General features: G+C 41.1%; 1 protein-coding gene across 1 annotated transcript in view; it reads left to right on the forward strand.

The window, feature by feature from the left end:
• Window positions 1-474: 474 nt before the first annotated feature.
• The window catches only part of glipr1a (GLI pathogenesis-related 1a), a 30,678-nt gene continuing 14,963 nt past the window's right edge, over window positions 475-16,189 (forward strand). The window contains 1 exon segment of the mRNA XM_028818345.2: window positions 475-729. Within this exon segment, the coding sequence (XP_028674178.2) occupies window positions 547-729 (183 nt within the window). The 5' untranslated portion in view covers window positions 475-546.

Consider the following 16,189-nt stretch of genomic DNA (forward strand, 5'->3'; position numbering starts at 1 on the left):
TCTGACTATATATCTTTCTAAAAGGAAAGGTAAGGACATACTGAGCTTTCACTGCCTCAGCCCTTGTTTTATATTTGTGAAATAAAGCTGCCAGTTGAATAATTGAAGTCACAAGATGTCTGAAATGCAGAGCAGCTGAAAAGTTCACCCTTCACCACTTTCTGTTGTTCTCAAATTTTGGAGGCAGCCAAACACTCAGGTGGGTGTGGGTGAGCTCCTGACTTCTGACATTGCTTCTCAGATGTTCAGCCTTTCATTTTCTGCCCTTACTATTTCAAAATCTGTACGTGGCATTGTACTCCCCAAGATAAGAATCAGCAATCCTGATAAATCGGCTCGTTTGAGAGTCTCTTACTTTAACATTCTTACTTGAATTAACTGCAGGAAACAATAGGGCAATGTGCAAAAAAAAAAAAAAAAAATCAAGCTCATCACTACTTCCTGTTTCTGAAAGCATTGCCTGCAAATGAGAGACTCTCACAAAGGAAGTTGAGAGAGAGTTGTGACAGGAGAGGTTGCTTTTCATTTTGCTCCTGACTACTGCAGATGGATCCTTTGGGTATGCCTCAGACCGCAGGATATCTGTTTGTTTTTGTACTCGCAATGAGTTTACCTGCAGTTCATCCACTTCCAGATATTAATGATCAGAGTTTCATTGATGAATATATCAAGGCTCACAATTACTACCGCTCAAAAGTGAAACCTGCAGCAAGTGATATGAAACGCATGGTAATGTATGCTTACTTTTATGGGATTTTTAAAAAGTCTATAATAACTAACAAAGCAGTTATTACTGTTGCCGTTGAAAATGAGAGCAGTGGATGACATTAAATTAGCATATAGCCTATGTAATACGGGGTAATGGAATTATTGATTTAAATAAAGATTATAATGTAGGTATTATATATTTATCATTAATGGACAAGACAGCATCAATCAAGGGGAGAATTGTTTAACATTATTAACATTTTATAACTATTGCTAAGTATGATAAAGGATAGTTATGTTTATCTAAATAATAACAGTAGACAACAGGGAAAGTATTCAAATAATTTTATTATTTATGTATTATGTATTTTATTAATCAAGTATTACCATTATTGAAGACATCATATTTCTTTCTTTACTTGCAAATTTAATGGAGTAATACAATGCATAGACGTAAGCCATAAGAAGTTTAAAATTTCTTTGTTATCATCATTTATACATCCAGCCATCCCTCCAAACCACCCATCTATTTTCCAAATCCACTTTATCCTGAGCAGGGTAATGGGGAAACTGGAGCCTATCCCAGCAAGCATTGGGCTCAAGGCAGGAACATTTCCTGGACATGGTCTATCATAGGACGAGTACACACATTCTGCAGGGGTCAATGTGGCATCGCCAGTCCTCCACACCTGCATGTCTTCGAACTGACACCTTAGCATCTGAGGAGAATATGCATAGGTCATGCAGGGAGGACCTGTAATGTGAACCCTGGGCTGCTTACTGTGAGGTGCTATGCCACTGTTCTGCATCCCATCATTATTTATTTATTCAGTACTGTAATTTTCTAAACATGCTTAGTTACTATTCTGGCTTACTGGAAGTCAGAATCAATTCCTAAATCATTATTTGTAGGGTGGTGTGAGGCATTTGAACAAATCACTGCACAATATTATTATTATGCATAAGCTTTCTTGAAAATGTAAAAGAATTGTGTTACTATCCATTCATTAGGAAAAGACAGAGTAGGGTAGAATGGTAGCACAAGGCAGGGACATGGTGCTGCAAAATGAAAGATAGAGGAGAGGAAAATACACACTGATGCTGTTCACATGTTATGCAGCTAGACAGGCACACAAGTAGGATGATGTACCCCCTCTGTGCAATGGCACCCTCATGTGCAACCTATAGGGGAGAGAGGGTGGTGGCCAGTGTAGAAGGAGGCAGCAAACATCAGGTGAGTATTGCCGGGAGCATGACAATGCCCTGTGTTGGATGGGTGCCCACTCTAGTGTTCACCCCTGCTGACTTAATTTGACTATTTAAATTTTTTTGTATTTGTTTCTTAGGCTCAAAAAATCATTAAGTTGAAATTTTGACATGGGCTTCTGCAGTCAATGAATTTAGTAGTTTTATTAATTATTTGTTTTTTTTATTAATTTTTTTGTTTTGATGCATTTTGGTGAATGTTTCAATTCTTTTTTCCATGACGCCATATTGCCACTAGAAGTAACAAATGAGGGTGTGCATTGCATAGATAGATAGATAGATAGATAGATAGATAGATACTTTATTAATCATACGGGGAGATTCACATACTCCAGTAGCAGCATACTGATACAAAAACAATATTAAGTTAAAGAGTAATAAAAATGCAGGTAAAAACAGGCAATAACTTTGAATAATGTTAACGTTTACCCCCCAAGTGGAATTGAAGACTCGCATAGTTTGGGGGAGGAATGATCTTCTCAGTCTGTCAATGGAGCAGGACAGTGACAGCAGTCTGTCGCTGAAGCTGCTCCTCTGTCTGGAGATGATACTGTTTAGTGGATGCAGTGGATTCTCCATTATTGACAGGAGCCTGCTCAGTGCCCGTCGCTCTGCCACGGTTGTCAAACTGTCCAGCTCCATTCCTACAATAGAGCCTGCCTCCTCACCAGTTTGTCCAGGCGTGAGATGTCCTTCTTCTTAATGCTGCCTCCCCAGCACACCACCGCGTAGAAGAGGGCACTCGCCACAACCGTCTGATAGAACATCTGCAGCATCTTATTGCAGATGTTGAAGGATGCCAGTCTTCTAAGGAAGTACAGTCGGCTCTGTTCTCTCTTGCACAGAGAATCAGTATTGGCAGTCCAGTCCAATTTATCATCCAGCTGCACTCCCAGGTATTTATATGTCTGTACCCTCTGCACACAGTCTCCTCTGATAATAATAACTATAGGGGGCTCTGCCCCCTGCTCGCTTCGCTCGCCAACCCCTGGTGTTGGGAATGAGAAAGAGCGTGATGTATGAATGAGATATAGAATAGTGTGAAGGTGTAGATGATGCAAATAGAAAGCAAACAATAAAGTGTGTGGCACAGTGTAAAGGTTTATTGGAAAATTTCTTTGCACACGCCGTTTAAGTGTAAAAGGTAATTCCAGGTCAGAACTTGTAATGTCAATGAAGATGGTTATTGTCGTGATCAGAGTCAAGTTTGTCAGAGCTTAGAAAGAGTCGTGTCTCTCCAGGAAGTAATGCAATGACTTGGGTATTTATGTTTTCCACATTAATATTTTTTGGACATAATATAGTGCGTTGTGTTAAAGGGGCATTTGGTCTAATGAGATTGCTGTTCCAAATCTGTCTGTAACTAAGTCGGCACAGATAAAGGCTTGAGGAATTGTAATAATATCTGGGAGAAGTCTATCTGTATTGGTGAGTGTACCATCTCCCAGATGTAATAACCAATTGTTATGATCTGGATGTAGACATCGCATGTTTTGTACTAACTGTATCTTTTGAAAGCAATGCCAATTGTCTGCGTATTTTAAGGTGCACTGAACAATAGCTGAGCGCATGGAATGTGGAACAATAGCTAAGCACTGTCTAAAATCTCCTTGTAATAAAAGTACCTTTCCTCCAAAGGGAAGATTATTATTCATAAACGTTTGTAGAAGTTTATGAATGGTGTTGAGTAAGTGAGTGGATGCCATTGTACATTCATCAATAATTAACAGTTTTGCAAGACGGATGTCATGTGCAGTGCCACTGTTAATGTTCATAGTGGATATCGATTTGTAGGATCTAATGCAGTTCATAAAGATTTCACTTTCAGGTACATCGTTAGTTAGAAGCTTCTGTAGATATTCAAGATATGAATGTAAAGGAGGCAGTCTAATTTGACCGTTTTGATAACAACGTGTAAATTCATTACTTGTATTGCCAGTTGTTTCTTCAGGGAAGTTAAGTGAATGACAATGATTGCAAATGACATTCATTAATCCCAATGAATTTTCCTGAATAGTGGACTCATTATTGAACGCGTTGTCAGCCACCTGGCGCAATCGTTTAGCAGGTGTCTGTCGTTGATGTCCGTGACGTGTATGTTTTGCTTGTGCCGTTTGAGAGGCATGTCGTTGCATGTCCAGTATTTGGGACGTGTTGTTTTGGAGCTGTAATCGATTTGCCTGTGCTGTGTGAGAAGCCCGTTGTAGTCTACTACGTGCATTGTTTGTATTGAGCCTTGCTCATTTTGGTATGTCGTTCAGTTGAGCTTTCTCTTTTTGGAGTCTTGCCTGCTTGTTTTTCGGCATTCCAGATGCGCGGTGTAGACGTCTGCGTTTATTTATTTTGTCCCTTCGCTGCCGTTTCTGTATGTCTGAGGCGGGAGGTGTTTCGTTTTGAATCCGTGCCTGTTTCGATGCAGCGCTTTGAGACGCGTGCTGTATGCATGTACGTTCATTGTGTCTCTCCATATGCGCTGGTTTCTGTTAATGTGTTAGTTGAGCTTTGCGTTTTTGGAGCCGAGACATTTTTTCTTCCGGAGGTTCAGAAGCGCGTTGTAAGTGCCGCCGTGTATTTTGTTTTTTCATGCGGGTTCGTGTGTTTGGTCCCGTTATCCGAGCCGTATCGTTTTGTACCTGTGGTCGTGTATTTATGACTTGTTTGTTCTTCAGCGTGAGAAATATGGATAAGTAATAAGGAGGATCGCACTCACTGTTAATATGGAGCCTTTTCTGCAGTTGAACGGTTAATAGTGCTTCAGTGTAAGGAGATCCACCTATGCTGCATAGTGTGAAGGTGTTGAGATGACGTATGTTTAATACGGACGGGCACTCACTGTTAATATGCGGTTGAACGGTTAATAGTGCCTCATTGTAATGAGATCCACCTATGCTGCATAGTGTGAATTGTGTTTGGTCCCGTTATCCAAGCCGTATCGTTTTGTATCCGTGATCGTGAATTTATGACTTGTTTGTTCTTGAGCGTGAGAAATATGGATAAGTAATAAGGAGGATCGCACTCACTGTTAATATGGAGCCTTTTCTGCGGTTGAACGGTTAATAGTGCCTTAATGTAATGAGATCCACCTATGCTGCATAGTGTGAATGTGTTGAGATGACGTATGTTTAATACGAACGGTTCATTTAGAAATGGGGCTTTGTGTGTAGATTTGTGCATATTTGCATTGTTGATTTGTTTCAGGGTGCACTGTTCCAATGCGATGCAATATTTGTCCACATATGCGAAAGCAGTATGGGCCATTGCCTTTTGGTGGCCTGATATTTACTGCGGTAGATGCAAAAGCAAATGAACTATTGTAGATCTAATGCAGTTCATAAAGTTTTTACTTTCAGGTACATCGTTAGTTAGAAGCTTCTGTAGATATTCAGGATATGAATGTAAAGGAGGCAGTCTAATCTGCCCCTTTTGACAACAACGTGTAAATTCATTACTTGTATTGCCAGTTGTTTCTTCAGGGAAGTTAAGTGAATGACAATGATTGCAAATGACCTTCATTAATCCCAATGAATTTTCCTCAATAGTGGACTCATTATTGAACGCGTTGTCAGCTAAGTGGCGCAATCGTTTAGCAGGTGTCTGCGGACGGTTCCTTTAGAAATGGGGCTTTGGGTGTCACTTCTTATTGATGTTAGTGTGTTTGTGGGTCTGAATCGTCGTTGTTGTGAACGTTTCGTGTGCAATGTCCGTAGTCTGTCCCGTTTCGTCTCTAATGGGCTTGGTGTGGCGGTCACGGCTTCTTTTTTTTGGTGTGGTAGGAGCTTGTTGAATCCTCCTCTTTGTGTGCGTCCCGTTTTGTGTGCAATGGGATTCATGCGGCGCTGTGTGCTTTGCCGGCGTCTGGGGGTGGATGTTGCTTGGAGGGGGTGGTGGGATTGGTGGGGCGCGAGCGTCTTCTTTCTTTTTGTGTGCCAGGGGCTTGTTGAATCGTCCTCTTTGTGTGTGTCCCGTCCGCTGCTTGTGGGGGGGGTGCTTGGAGGTGGGTGTGGGATTTGTGGGGCGCGAGCGGCTTCTTTTTTTTTTGTGTGCTAGTTTCGTGTGCAATGGCTTTCGTGCGGCGCTGTGTGCGTCGCCTGCGTTTGACTCCTTTTTTCTGTGCTCACTCCTTTTTTCTGTGGTCGCGGCCGCCTCTTGCGGCGCCTCATTTCTTGGGGCGCCTGCGCAGTACGTCTTTTTGCGGCTACGGCCCATGGCCGGATGTCCCTGCGTCCATCCGGTTTAGCATTCTCGGTTAGTAATGTGGATAATAATAATAATTATTTACATTTATATAGCGCTTTTCTCACTACTCAGAGTGCTGAGCAATTGCAGATTAAGGGCCCTTGCTGAAGGGCCCAACAGAGCAGAGTCCCTTTTTGGCATTTACGGGATTCGAACTGGCAACCTTCCGATTGCCAGTGCAGATCTCTAGCCTCAGAGCCACCATCACGGGGTCCAGGAAGGGCCTGGGTCTCCTAAAATCCACCACCAGTTCTTTGGTTTTGCTGGTGTTCAGGTGTAAGTGGTTTGAGTCGCACCATTTAACAAAGTCATTGATGAGGTTTCTATACTCCTCCTCCTGCCCACTCCTGATGCAACCCACGATAGCAGTGTCAGCGAACTTTTGCATGTGGCAGGACTGTAGTATTGGAAGTCCGATGTATATAGGCTGAACAGGACAGGAAAAAGTACAGTCCCCTCTGGCGCTCCTGTGTTGCTGACCACAATGTCAGACCTGCAATTCCCGAGATGCACATACTGAGGTCTGTTTGTAGGATAGTCCACGGTTCATGCCACCAGGTATGAATCTACTCCATCTCTGTCAGCTTGTCCCTGAGGAGCAGAGGTTGAATGGTGTTGAAGGTGCTAGAGAAGTCCAGAAATATAATTCTTACAGCACCACTGCCTCTGTCCAAGTGGGAAGAGGGATCGGTGTAGCATGTAGATGATGGCATCTTCTGCTCCCACCTTCTCCTGGTATACGAACTGCAGAGGGTTGAGGGCGTGTTGGACCTGTGGCCTCAGGTGGTGAAGCAGCAGCCTCTCCATGGTCTTCATCACATGTGACATCAGAGCGACATGCCAGAAGTCATTCAGCTCACTAGGACGTGATACCTTTGGGACTGGGGTGATACAAGATGTTTTCCAAAGCCTCGGGACTCTCCCTGTTCCAGGCTCAGGTTGAAGATGCACTGTAGAGGACTCCCCAGCTCCAGTGCACAGACCTTCAGCAGTGACATCATTGTTATGACAGATAAAGGTTGTGCTATGTTTAAGCCATGCTTCCTCCCTGACTTATGTTTAAATTTCTTTTTTATGCCTCTTTTGTTTATTTTTGATTAATTTATTACAGTCATTTCTGTTAAATGTATTTTGTCTTCTAGTCGAAGTATCCCGTGTTGCTCAGGTGTATTTGTAGTATGAGTTAAGGATTATATGTTTTTTAAGTGGTGACCCTCTTGTTATTGCTAGCTGTCCCATCAATCATCCATACTGCCTCTCCATCAATGCCTCTGCTCTTGTGAGTTGAGAATTAGTTCTTTTTTTTGGGTCTGATTGGATTCCTGGAATTGTGGTAACTCCTCACTGGATTGTAATTATGAATGCAGTCATGTCGGACTCATCCTTTTAGTTCATGGTGGACAATTAGTGCTTAAATTTTAAAGAAAAGCTGACAAAGCAGGAATTAAACAGTAACATTTCAATTCACCTTTGTGATGCACTGCACTTCCTTTCTCGATAAAGCCTCACCCAACACCCCTCTGTAAAAGCACACAATACGCCTTTTTAAATTATAGTAGACCAGTAATGGCATATTGCATGATAACGTGCAGTGAATACACTTGAAAGTCATAGAATTCATACCCGTACTCTGTACGTTTAGCCTTTTTTGCAGTTTGTATAGAAATAATAATACACTATAATAGAAAAAATAAATATTAATAATACAGTGATAAAAGGGCAAGGAATACAAAACAAGCAGAAAAATTCTAATCTTCTAAGAAATAATTTTTGAACAAAAGCTCTGTCAAAATGCATATAAAAAGAATGGACAATTCTTCAAAAAATGGCACAACTCAAAATATGTAAACAAACTATATTTATCTTAAAAAGAGAAGAATTACACTGACAACATTAATAAACAGGGGGATGGGGATAATTTAAAGAAGGGGAGCCACAGAGAAATAAAGAAACACATTCTGTGCCCCAGAAGGCCTAAAAACACCTTCAATAGTGCAACGTCAATCACACGCCCAGCTCAATTATCAGGAAAAGGGCTTGACAAATATAAAGTCAAATAAAAAGAAACTTATAGCAAGCGCTTTACACAAATGAATTCTGTACTCCAAGAAAAAGTAATTTCAAAATATTGCAGTAGAAATACAATTAATATGACTTTGTCATGTATGTAAGTTGTCACAGAATATTCCAGGAAGAAGGCACCACTATGGAGAGCAAAAATGCAGTTAAAAATGTTTCTAGATAGAAAAGTAGGAAATGTATTACAAATGATGAATCTGTGGTTGATAAGCCAACAGTGATTTAAAATAGATAGAAGAAGCCAACATATTAGTTCTGCAACCATGACAAAGTGTTTTAGTTGCTTTAGTGGCCTTCACAGTACTAGGATCTCAAAGCAGTCATGCATTTTTGGGATATAGTGGAAAGGGACATATGAAAGCCAGTGTAGACATCCAATTTGCAGAAATTTGTAGTGTAGTAATTTGTGCACTGGTACCACATTCCTTGGGTTCCTCTCACACCAGAAAAAGATGCACCCACCTATGGATCCATCTAATTTCAAAACCACTTGCCCCCATCAGGCTGGGGGCTGCACTTGAACAAGTAGCAACCTAACTCACTTACACTCAGTTTCGTTTGTCTAGTTTAGTGTCACTCATTACCCTAACATATGGAAAGATAACTTAAGTGTGTAGAAAAAAAAATCTATGAAGACATAGTATGATTGGGGAGAGCACAGTGCCAGGACTTACAATTTCTTATTCACTTAAATATTATTAATTAGAGAATATAAATAACTAGCTGTGCTACCTTTGTTAGATAGATTGAAATCTAAGTAATTAACATCGACGTCAGCATATTCAAAGCTAACATTTGTAGGAGTCTAAAATTATCCAAATCTTATTATGTGATATCATCTACTGTTAAATTCTGCTCCGTACTTCTAAAAAATTTGTATTTTTAATTTTTTATTGAGGATTTGTTCTATTCTGTGTATTGTATTGACCCCCTTCTTTTGACACCCACTGCACGCCCAACCTACCTGGAAAGGGGTCTCCCTTTGAACTGCCTTTCCCAAGGTTTCTTCCATTTTTCCCTGCTAGGTTTTTTGAGTTTTTCCTTGTCATCTTAGAGAGTCAAGGCTTGGGGGCTGTCAAGTGGCAGGGCCTGTTAAAGCCCCTTGCGGCACTTCCTGTGTGATTTTGAGCTATACAAAAATAAACTGTATTGTATTGTGGTGCACCATCTATTAGAATGTATTTTGTGATGCATCTAATAATAAAATGTACTGCATCTTTAAATCCAACAGATGCTGCAGATGATTTCACAAATCCCATACCAAATGGCATATAACAGACATAGCAACCAGACAGTCACACACACAGATATATATATATATATATATATATATATATATATATATATATTTTTTTTTTTTTTTTTTTTTTTTTTTATTAAAGTAAAAGGTGAAATAAGGTTTGACACTGTGAGGGACCAACAGGTGTTCCTGCTGGGATGGATCCTGCTCCCTTACCTAGCCAGGAGGCCACAGGAAAGGAAAGAAGCGGGGGAGTGGTGATATTGCTATGCCGAACAAGGACATGAACACAGGAAGATAGTGTGGCAGTAGCTACACTGGGGTTGACATCCCAGCAACCTCAGAAGGATGCTCTGATTGGGTTTGGGTACCTGGAACATTGGGACAGTGGGTGACTGCCTGCTATGAGCCAAACTTTCCCCATACACTGGGTGGCAGCATCCCATCTGGCGAACCCCAGTATGGACCCCCCACAGGACAGCATGTGAGTTGTGGTCCCCAGAGCCTGCCCTGCTGGAATCTGCTGGGGCCGCCGGGGAGCTGTTGGATACTGAGAGCACAAGCGCCATTGGGGTCCTGCCTGACCACAGAACTGCATCCCTGGGGCAGTAGATTAAGCACTGATAGTCCTCCTGGGTGTAGAGTTAAAAGCAAGCCCTCCACTTGACGCAGAGAAAGCTGCAGTCTGGTGTGGAGGAAAGAGTGGAGGTGGAGAAAAAGGAAGAGAAAGAAAACAGAGAAAGGATTGTGCTGTGTTACTGAGTCGTGCTGAAGGTATTATTTAAATTAAAAGCACTTTAATTGAACTGGGACTGTTGTGGTGCAATTGTGTCTGGGGGGTTGGGGTGCTAGTGGCCACAACACGGTGAGTCTTGATTTCAATCTTCAAAAAAGTAAGGATGCATAGAGCTTAGTAAGTGCCTCTAACAGAGAACCAAAATTACTTCTGTCTAAAGTTGAAGCAGGCAAACCATGCTTTTGTCATTTGTTGAAGAAATGAGACACAATTCCAGTAGAGTGGTGATGGAGACTAATCTATAAACACAGGAAGAAATTGGTTGACATTTTAACCGATTTCTGAATCTAAGGAGTCCATGACGTAATCACAAAGTAACTTTGGATATCTGATGATTTCATGTATGACATACTGTACATGGAAAAAAAATTCAACCCTGGGGATTTTAATTTACTTTAAATCCCTACACCTGTGTATAGGATTTAGATGAAGATCAAAAATACGAAACTTCATTCAAGACCTATTAATAATACAAATACTAGAATATACTAAGAACTGCTTTTTTGCTATGTTAAAATAATACTGGTGGTGGAGCAGCAAGATTGTTGCAGTCTGAATTCTTACCCTAATCGCTACATACTGTATGTGGAATTGGCATGTTTTCCTGGGTGCTCCATTTTTCCACATAGATGCTGGTTTGGCTGGGCTGGCACGTATACATTGCCTCAGTGTGGCCTTCAATAAAATGGCTTCCTATCCAAAGTTCATCCTACCCTACACCCAGTGAATGTTGTGTTAAGGTTGTGCCTTCTATTGTTATTGAAATTCATGTATTAAAATATTAATAATGATAAAATCTTTCTGCATTTTAATTATTAAACACTAGTCATTTAGCCCGTTACAATAACGGGCGCTAGAACAGTAGTGCATAAACATTAGTAGGAACAGTCTATATTAAATGGCAAGGACTTTGATCTCATTCTTTTTGTTGGTCGTATTTTCTTTCTTTCAGCCTTTCTTTTGTTGATGTTTACTTGCTGAGCTGACCGTTTCTTCGTGGGCTGCCGCCATGTATTGTGTGTCTTTAATCTTCTGTGACAGTAATACTGTCTTGTACGTCCACTGGCTTGTACGTCCGTAATATACCTTTAATTTTCTCTGGCGGTAATACAGGCGTGCGTGTCAGTAATATGCCTTTAATCTCCTCTGACAGTAATACTGGCTTGTATGTGGCTGTAATATGCGTCACTGTATTGTGTACCTTTAATTTCCTCTTGCAGTAATACTGGTTTGTATTTCTGTAAAACACCTCTAACTTTCTCTGACAGTAATATCGCGCATCGCACCGTGCCCCGCGCATGCGCACTTCACTAGAAGTCACACACATACGGACACCTGGATGCACACAGGGATTTTATTAAAGAGGATAACAGCAGATCCTAAAGCTCAATCTAATGAACAGACCTTAAGGGTAACTTGTGGCTTATTTTTCTTTTCTCTTTCCTTAGACTCAACATACACACACACACACACACTAAAACATTGCTCTGAATTCTATTGAATTCTCAAAATAGCCTTTCACTATCTTGAAATACTGCTATATTTGGCAACAGGCATGGGTGGTGTTTCCTTGTTCTGTTTGTCTTTCTTTTAATTGACCTGTCCCTTTTTTCCCTCAGTTACATCAATATCAGCCATTATCAACAGTAACATTCACATGAAGTTTCTTCTTTTAAAATGAGTGATTTTCTGCTTTCTTGCATTTCTTTAGATGCAATGCTAATCTGAAATTGAATTGTTTATCCATTGTGAGGGGCTTGCACATTTGGCAAGAGCTTTCATGAATGAATCCTGGCAGCAGCTGGCACTGAACGGTGTAAGGCCCAGGCTTGAACCCACTAGAGAAATGTGATGGTTAGGTTGGCTGGCAATTCTAAATTGAAAGTGGATGTGTGTGCCATCTTAAGCAGTGGTCCTCAAAGTGTGGTCAAGTTGACAGTCATCAGGCAAAGTGACCTCTAAATCACTCACTTACTGTACTCTCTTAAGCATTAATTTGTAACATCAAGATAGCTGGTTGAAATTGATACTACTAAATTAATACTTTTAGATACATTTCAAATGGGTTTATGGAGTTCACTACATATCTTCTCTCGTTTTCTCTCTGTTTCACATGCAATGCTTCTTCAACCTCCACCTCTCTCCAGTCCAGCCATTGTGCTGGTCTTCTCTAAACTCGCTTTGATGTCAGCCTGGAAAGACCACATCTAGTCAAGGCAATCTATTAACTGCATGGGGCTGTTAATGTGCACATCAGTGCTGAGAGGCCGTCTGCAGTGAATCGATCTTCATGGCTTACATTTTTATCATTAGTCACTGGTTGAAATCTGGGACTTTGAAATGCAAATTCAGACACACATTCTTCATATAAATAAATTTTGAAAATGTAACACACAATTATGCTGACTACTAGACTCAAGTAGTCCACTTGGTCCAAAACACTTTGAGTACCACCGCTGTAGAGGACAGGGGACCCTGTGCAGGTTTGGTTCCTCCCTTATGCCTGAAGCTTCCCCATTTCCCTCAACTTCATTAAGCAGGTTTGAATATATTAGATATTATCACTTAATACACATTTTCAAAAACACGCCATCCCCCACCTTGAAGCATGGTGGTGGCTACATTTTGATGTGTGGATGCTTCTCTGCAGCTGGCCCTAAGGGGCTTGTGAAGGTAGAAGAGATATTGAATGCAGCAAAATATCGAGAAATCCTGCAGGAAAAAAATGGTGCAGTCTGCAAGAAATATGTACCTTAGAAGGTTTGTTTTCCAGTGTCATACACATGTGCATGGGAGGCAGCTAAAGGGTCTAAATGAGAGTAATTCCACGCCAGACCAGGGAGTGGTGGAATGCGCTGACCATTTTTCTCGCTTTCCTGCAGTTCGTTCACGGGAAATTCCGCCTGGCCCTGATGACGTCACGCCCGGGTTCTGGGCCTTCTGATGATGTCACTTCTGGTCCTTTCCAGTTCCAGCCCTTTTAATGACGTTACTTCCAGGTCCGAGCGTATGGAGCAAGATCTTTCCGGATCTGGCTCCTGTTGACATCATATCCTATTTTGGCCTTTAAAACCGCCATTTAAGAAATAGTTGATGGTTCTGTTTTGGACTCCATTCTGAGCACATCAGTGTTAGTAATTTACCCTTTTGCATCTAGGGAATATTATACGGGTGGCTGCCCCAAACCTTTGTATGACTGCTTACGTCTGCTTTTTGTGAGTCCAGCAAGACCAGAATGGCTTCAGAAAAACAATGTTAATGTCCTGGGGCCTCATGTATAAACGGTGCGTATGCACAGAAATGTTGCGTACGAACCTTTCCACGCTCAAATCGCGATGTATAAAACCTAAACTTGGCGTAAAGCCACGCACATTTCCACGGTAACTCATTCCTTGGCGTACGCAATTTATCCGCCCGGTTTTGCAGACTGGCAGCACCCAGTGTCAAAGCAGTGCTACTGTTCCTGTGTGATCACTCTTTCTTTCTTAAATCCACATTCCTGGCGTGGCTTTATAAATACACTGAAATTAACTGCATATTGTTTATTAGTGTAATGCATCTGATTGTAATTAACCTGTAGCAATATAATGGTCCAGGGAATAGCCATAGTATTCCAAATACCATAACTGCTTTAGCGTTGTAACTCTCACTGCATGTTCTTTCAGCTGATCCCGTTAAGGGCTGCCACAGCAGATCATCTTTTTCCACATTACTCTCACTGCACCACTCAGAGTATTTATATTACTGTATCTGAGTGGGAAATCACAGCAGCAGCTGATTGGAAAGAGAATTATCGGTACACAGCATGAAGCAGATGCTGCCTGAGCCACAGCAAACGCTTTAGTCCCTGTACGGACTTCGCGGTTTAGAAACAGTTTCATCCCAAGAAGTCTAAACGCACTAAATCATCCATCAAGTCCTCCTTGTAGAAATATTTGGACTTATAAGTACAATTACCCCACTGTAAACTTGCACTACAGTTATAATATTGCACAACCTGCGCCACTTTATAAAGCGCGTATTTACATGTGATGACGGTATTCATTTCTAAGACGAAATGCAGCAAAACATGTTGATTATATTATACAGATAAAACTTTAACTTCATTTAAATAATCTGTATTGTTAATAATTAAACATGTGAGGACACGGTGCCGCAGCGCTAGCTAGTTCAGTAATTGTTCCTGCCTTGCGCTGTATTATTGCTGGTGCTGACGCGACACTGGAAAGATAGACGGATATAATAATTAAACACGTACTACTAAGATATTTCAATGTTCCTTAAAAGTTTTGAAGAATCGAAGTTCTAAGCTTACAGATGGCTTCACGTCTATTACATAGCTTATTGTGTGGCGATTGAGTTTTTGGAGAAAGAAAAGTAAGGACAGGAATTGGAGGTTAGTACGTTTGAAAGAGACAGTACTGCTGTGATAAATTATTTAACTGAAGGTTGCGCATGGCGCAGCAAGCCTCTTGCGTGAGACATGAACAAGCACTGCGCCACCGTGTTTCCCATGTTTAATAACATGCTTTTATTCCTATCATCATGAAAAAGATATCACGTATACATCTCAGTATTTTAATTATTCAGAGAGCTGTAATATCAAGAATGTAATGGAGTATGTGTCCCGTCGGAGAAAGCGAAAGCCCATTTAAAAAAGCAGGTAGTGATTCATACACATAGAGCACATAGAAGATCAAATACAGAACAAAGCATTTAACATGCCACTTTAGTTACAATAGGATTTGAGAAACTAGTAAATTAAACGATTTTAAGATGAAGTTTAAGATGTTCTACTTTAATGGCAAAATAAACTACGTGATTAAAGTTGACATTTCGTGCTTTTTTCCCCACTGTGTGCCTTTTTTTTGTCTGTACCCTAATAAGCTTTCATATGACACTCAGACGGTGGGCTACGACTCGCTTTTTCACGGCGACTTTGATATGTGATTTCTTTTTTATTTCGGGCACTGTGCGACTTTGTGAAGTTGAGCCTTCGAGTTTCTCCGACACTCTGTCACTCGATCAACTTCCTTTTGTTGATTATACCACTGTTTAAACCAACAAATAGTACGTTTTTCATTTGCCTCCACTTGGTATTCGCTGAAATTCTTATATTTTCTCCGTGCTTTTCCCATTGTCTTTTCACAGAAGGCTATTTATATTGATTTGCATATTCAAAGAGGCGTAATTCTGGGAGGAGTTGGGGCGGGACAGAAGGCGCGTGCACGTGCGTTACTTTTCACGCAAATCGGGATTTATGTAGTAGAAGAACGTGAAAGTATGCGTGCGCACAGATTCCTGCATCTGGATTTTTCTGTGCGTACGCACAATCCCGCTTTTGTGCTTACGCCATGTTATAGTGTGAGTTCTACGCACGGCGTTATACATGAGGCCCCTGGTGTGGCCAAGTCAGAGTCCAGATATCAGTCCAATTAAAAATGTATGGCTGGACTTAAAGATGGCTGCTCACTCACAATTCCCATGTAACCTGACAGGTCTTGATCAGTTTTTCAGAGAAGAATGGGTTAAAACTGCAGTGTCCAAAGTTTAAAGCTTATAAAGACCTTGGGCCTCATGTATAACGCCGTGCGTAGAACTCACACTATAACATGGCGTAAGCACAAAAGCGGGATTGTGCGTACGCACAGAAAAATCCAGATGCAGGAATCTGTGCGCACGCATACTTTCACGTTCTTCTACTACATAAATCCCGATTTGCGTGAAAAGTAACGCACGTGCACGCGCCTTCTGTCCCGCCCCAACTCCTCCCAGAATTACGCCTCTTTGAATATGCAAATCAATATAAATAGCCTTCTGTGAAAAGACAATGGGAAAAGCACGGGAGAAAATATAAGAATTTC

This window comes from Erpetoichthys calabaricus, chromosome 1 (genome assembly GCF_900747795.2).
Source record: "Erpetoichthys calabaricus chromosome 1, fErpCal1.3, whole genome shotgun sequence".
Taxonomy (NCBI): Eukaryota; Metazoa; Chordata; class Cladistia; order Polypteriformes; family Polypteridae; genus Erpetoichthys; species Erpetoichthys calabaricus.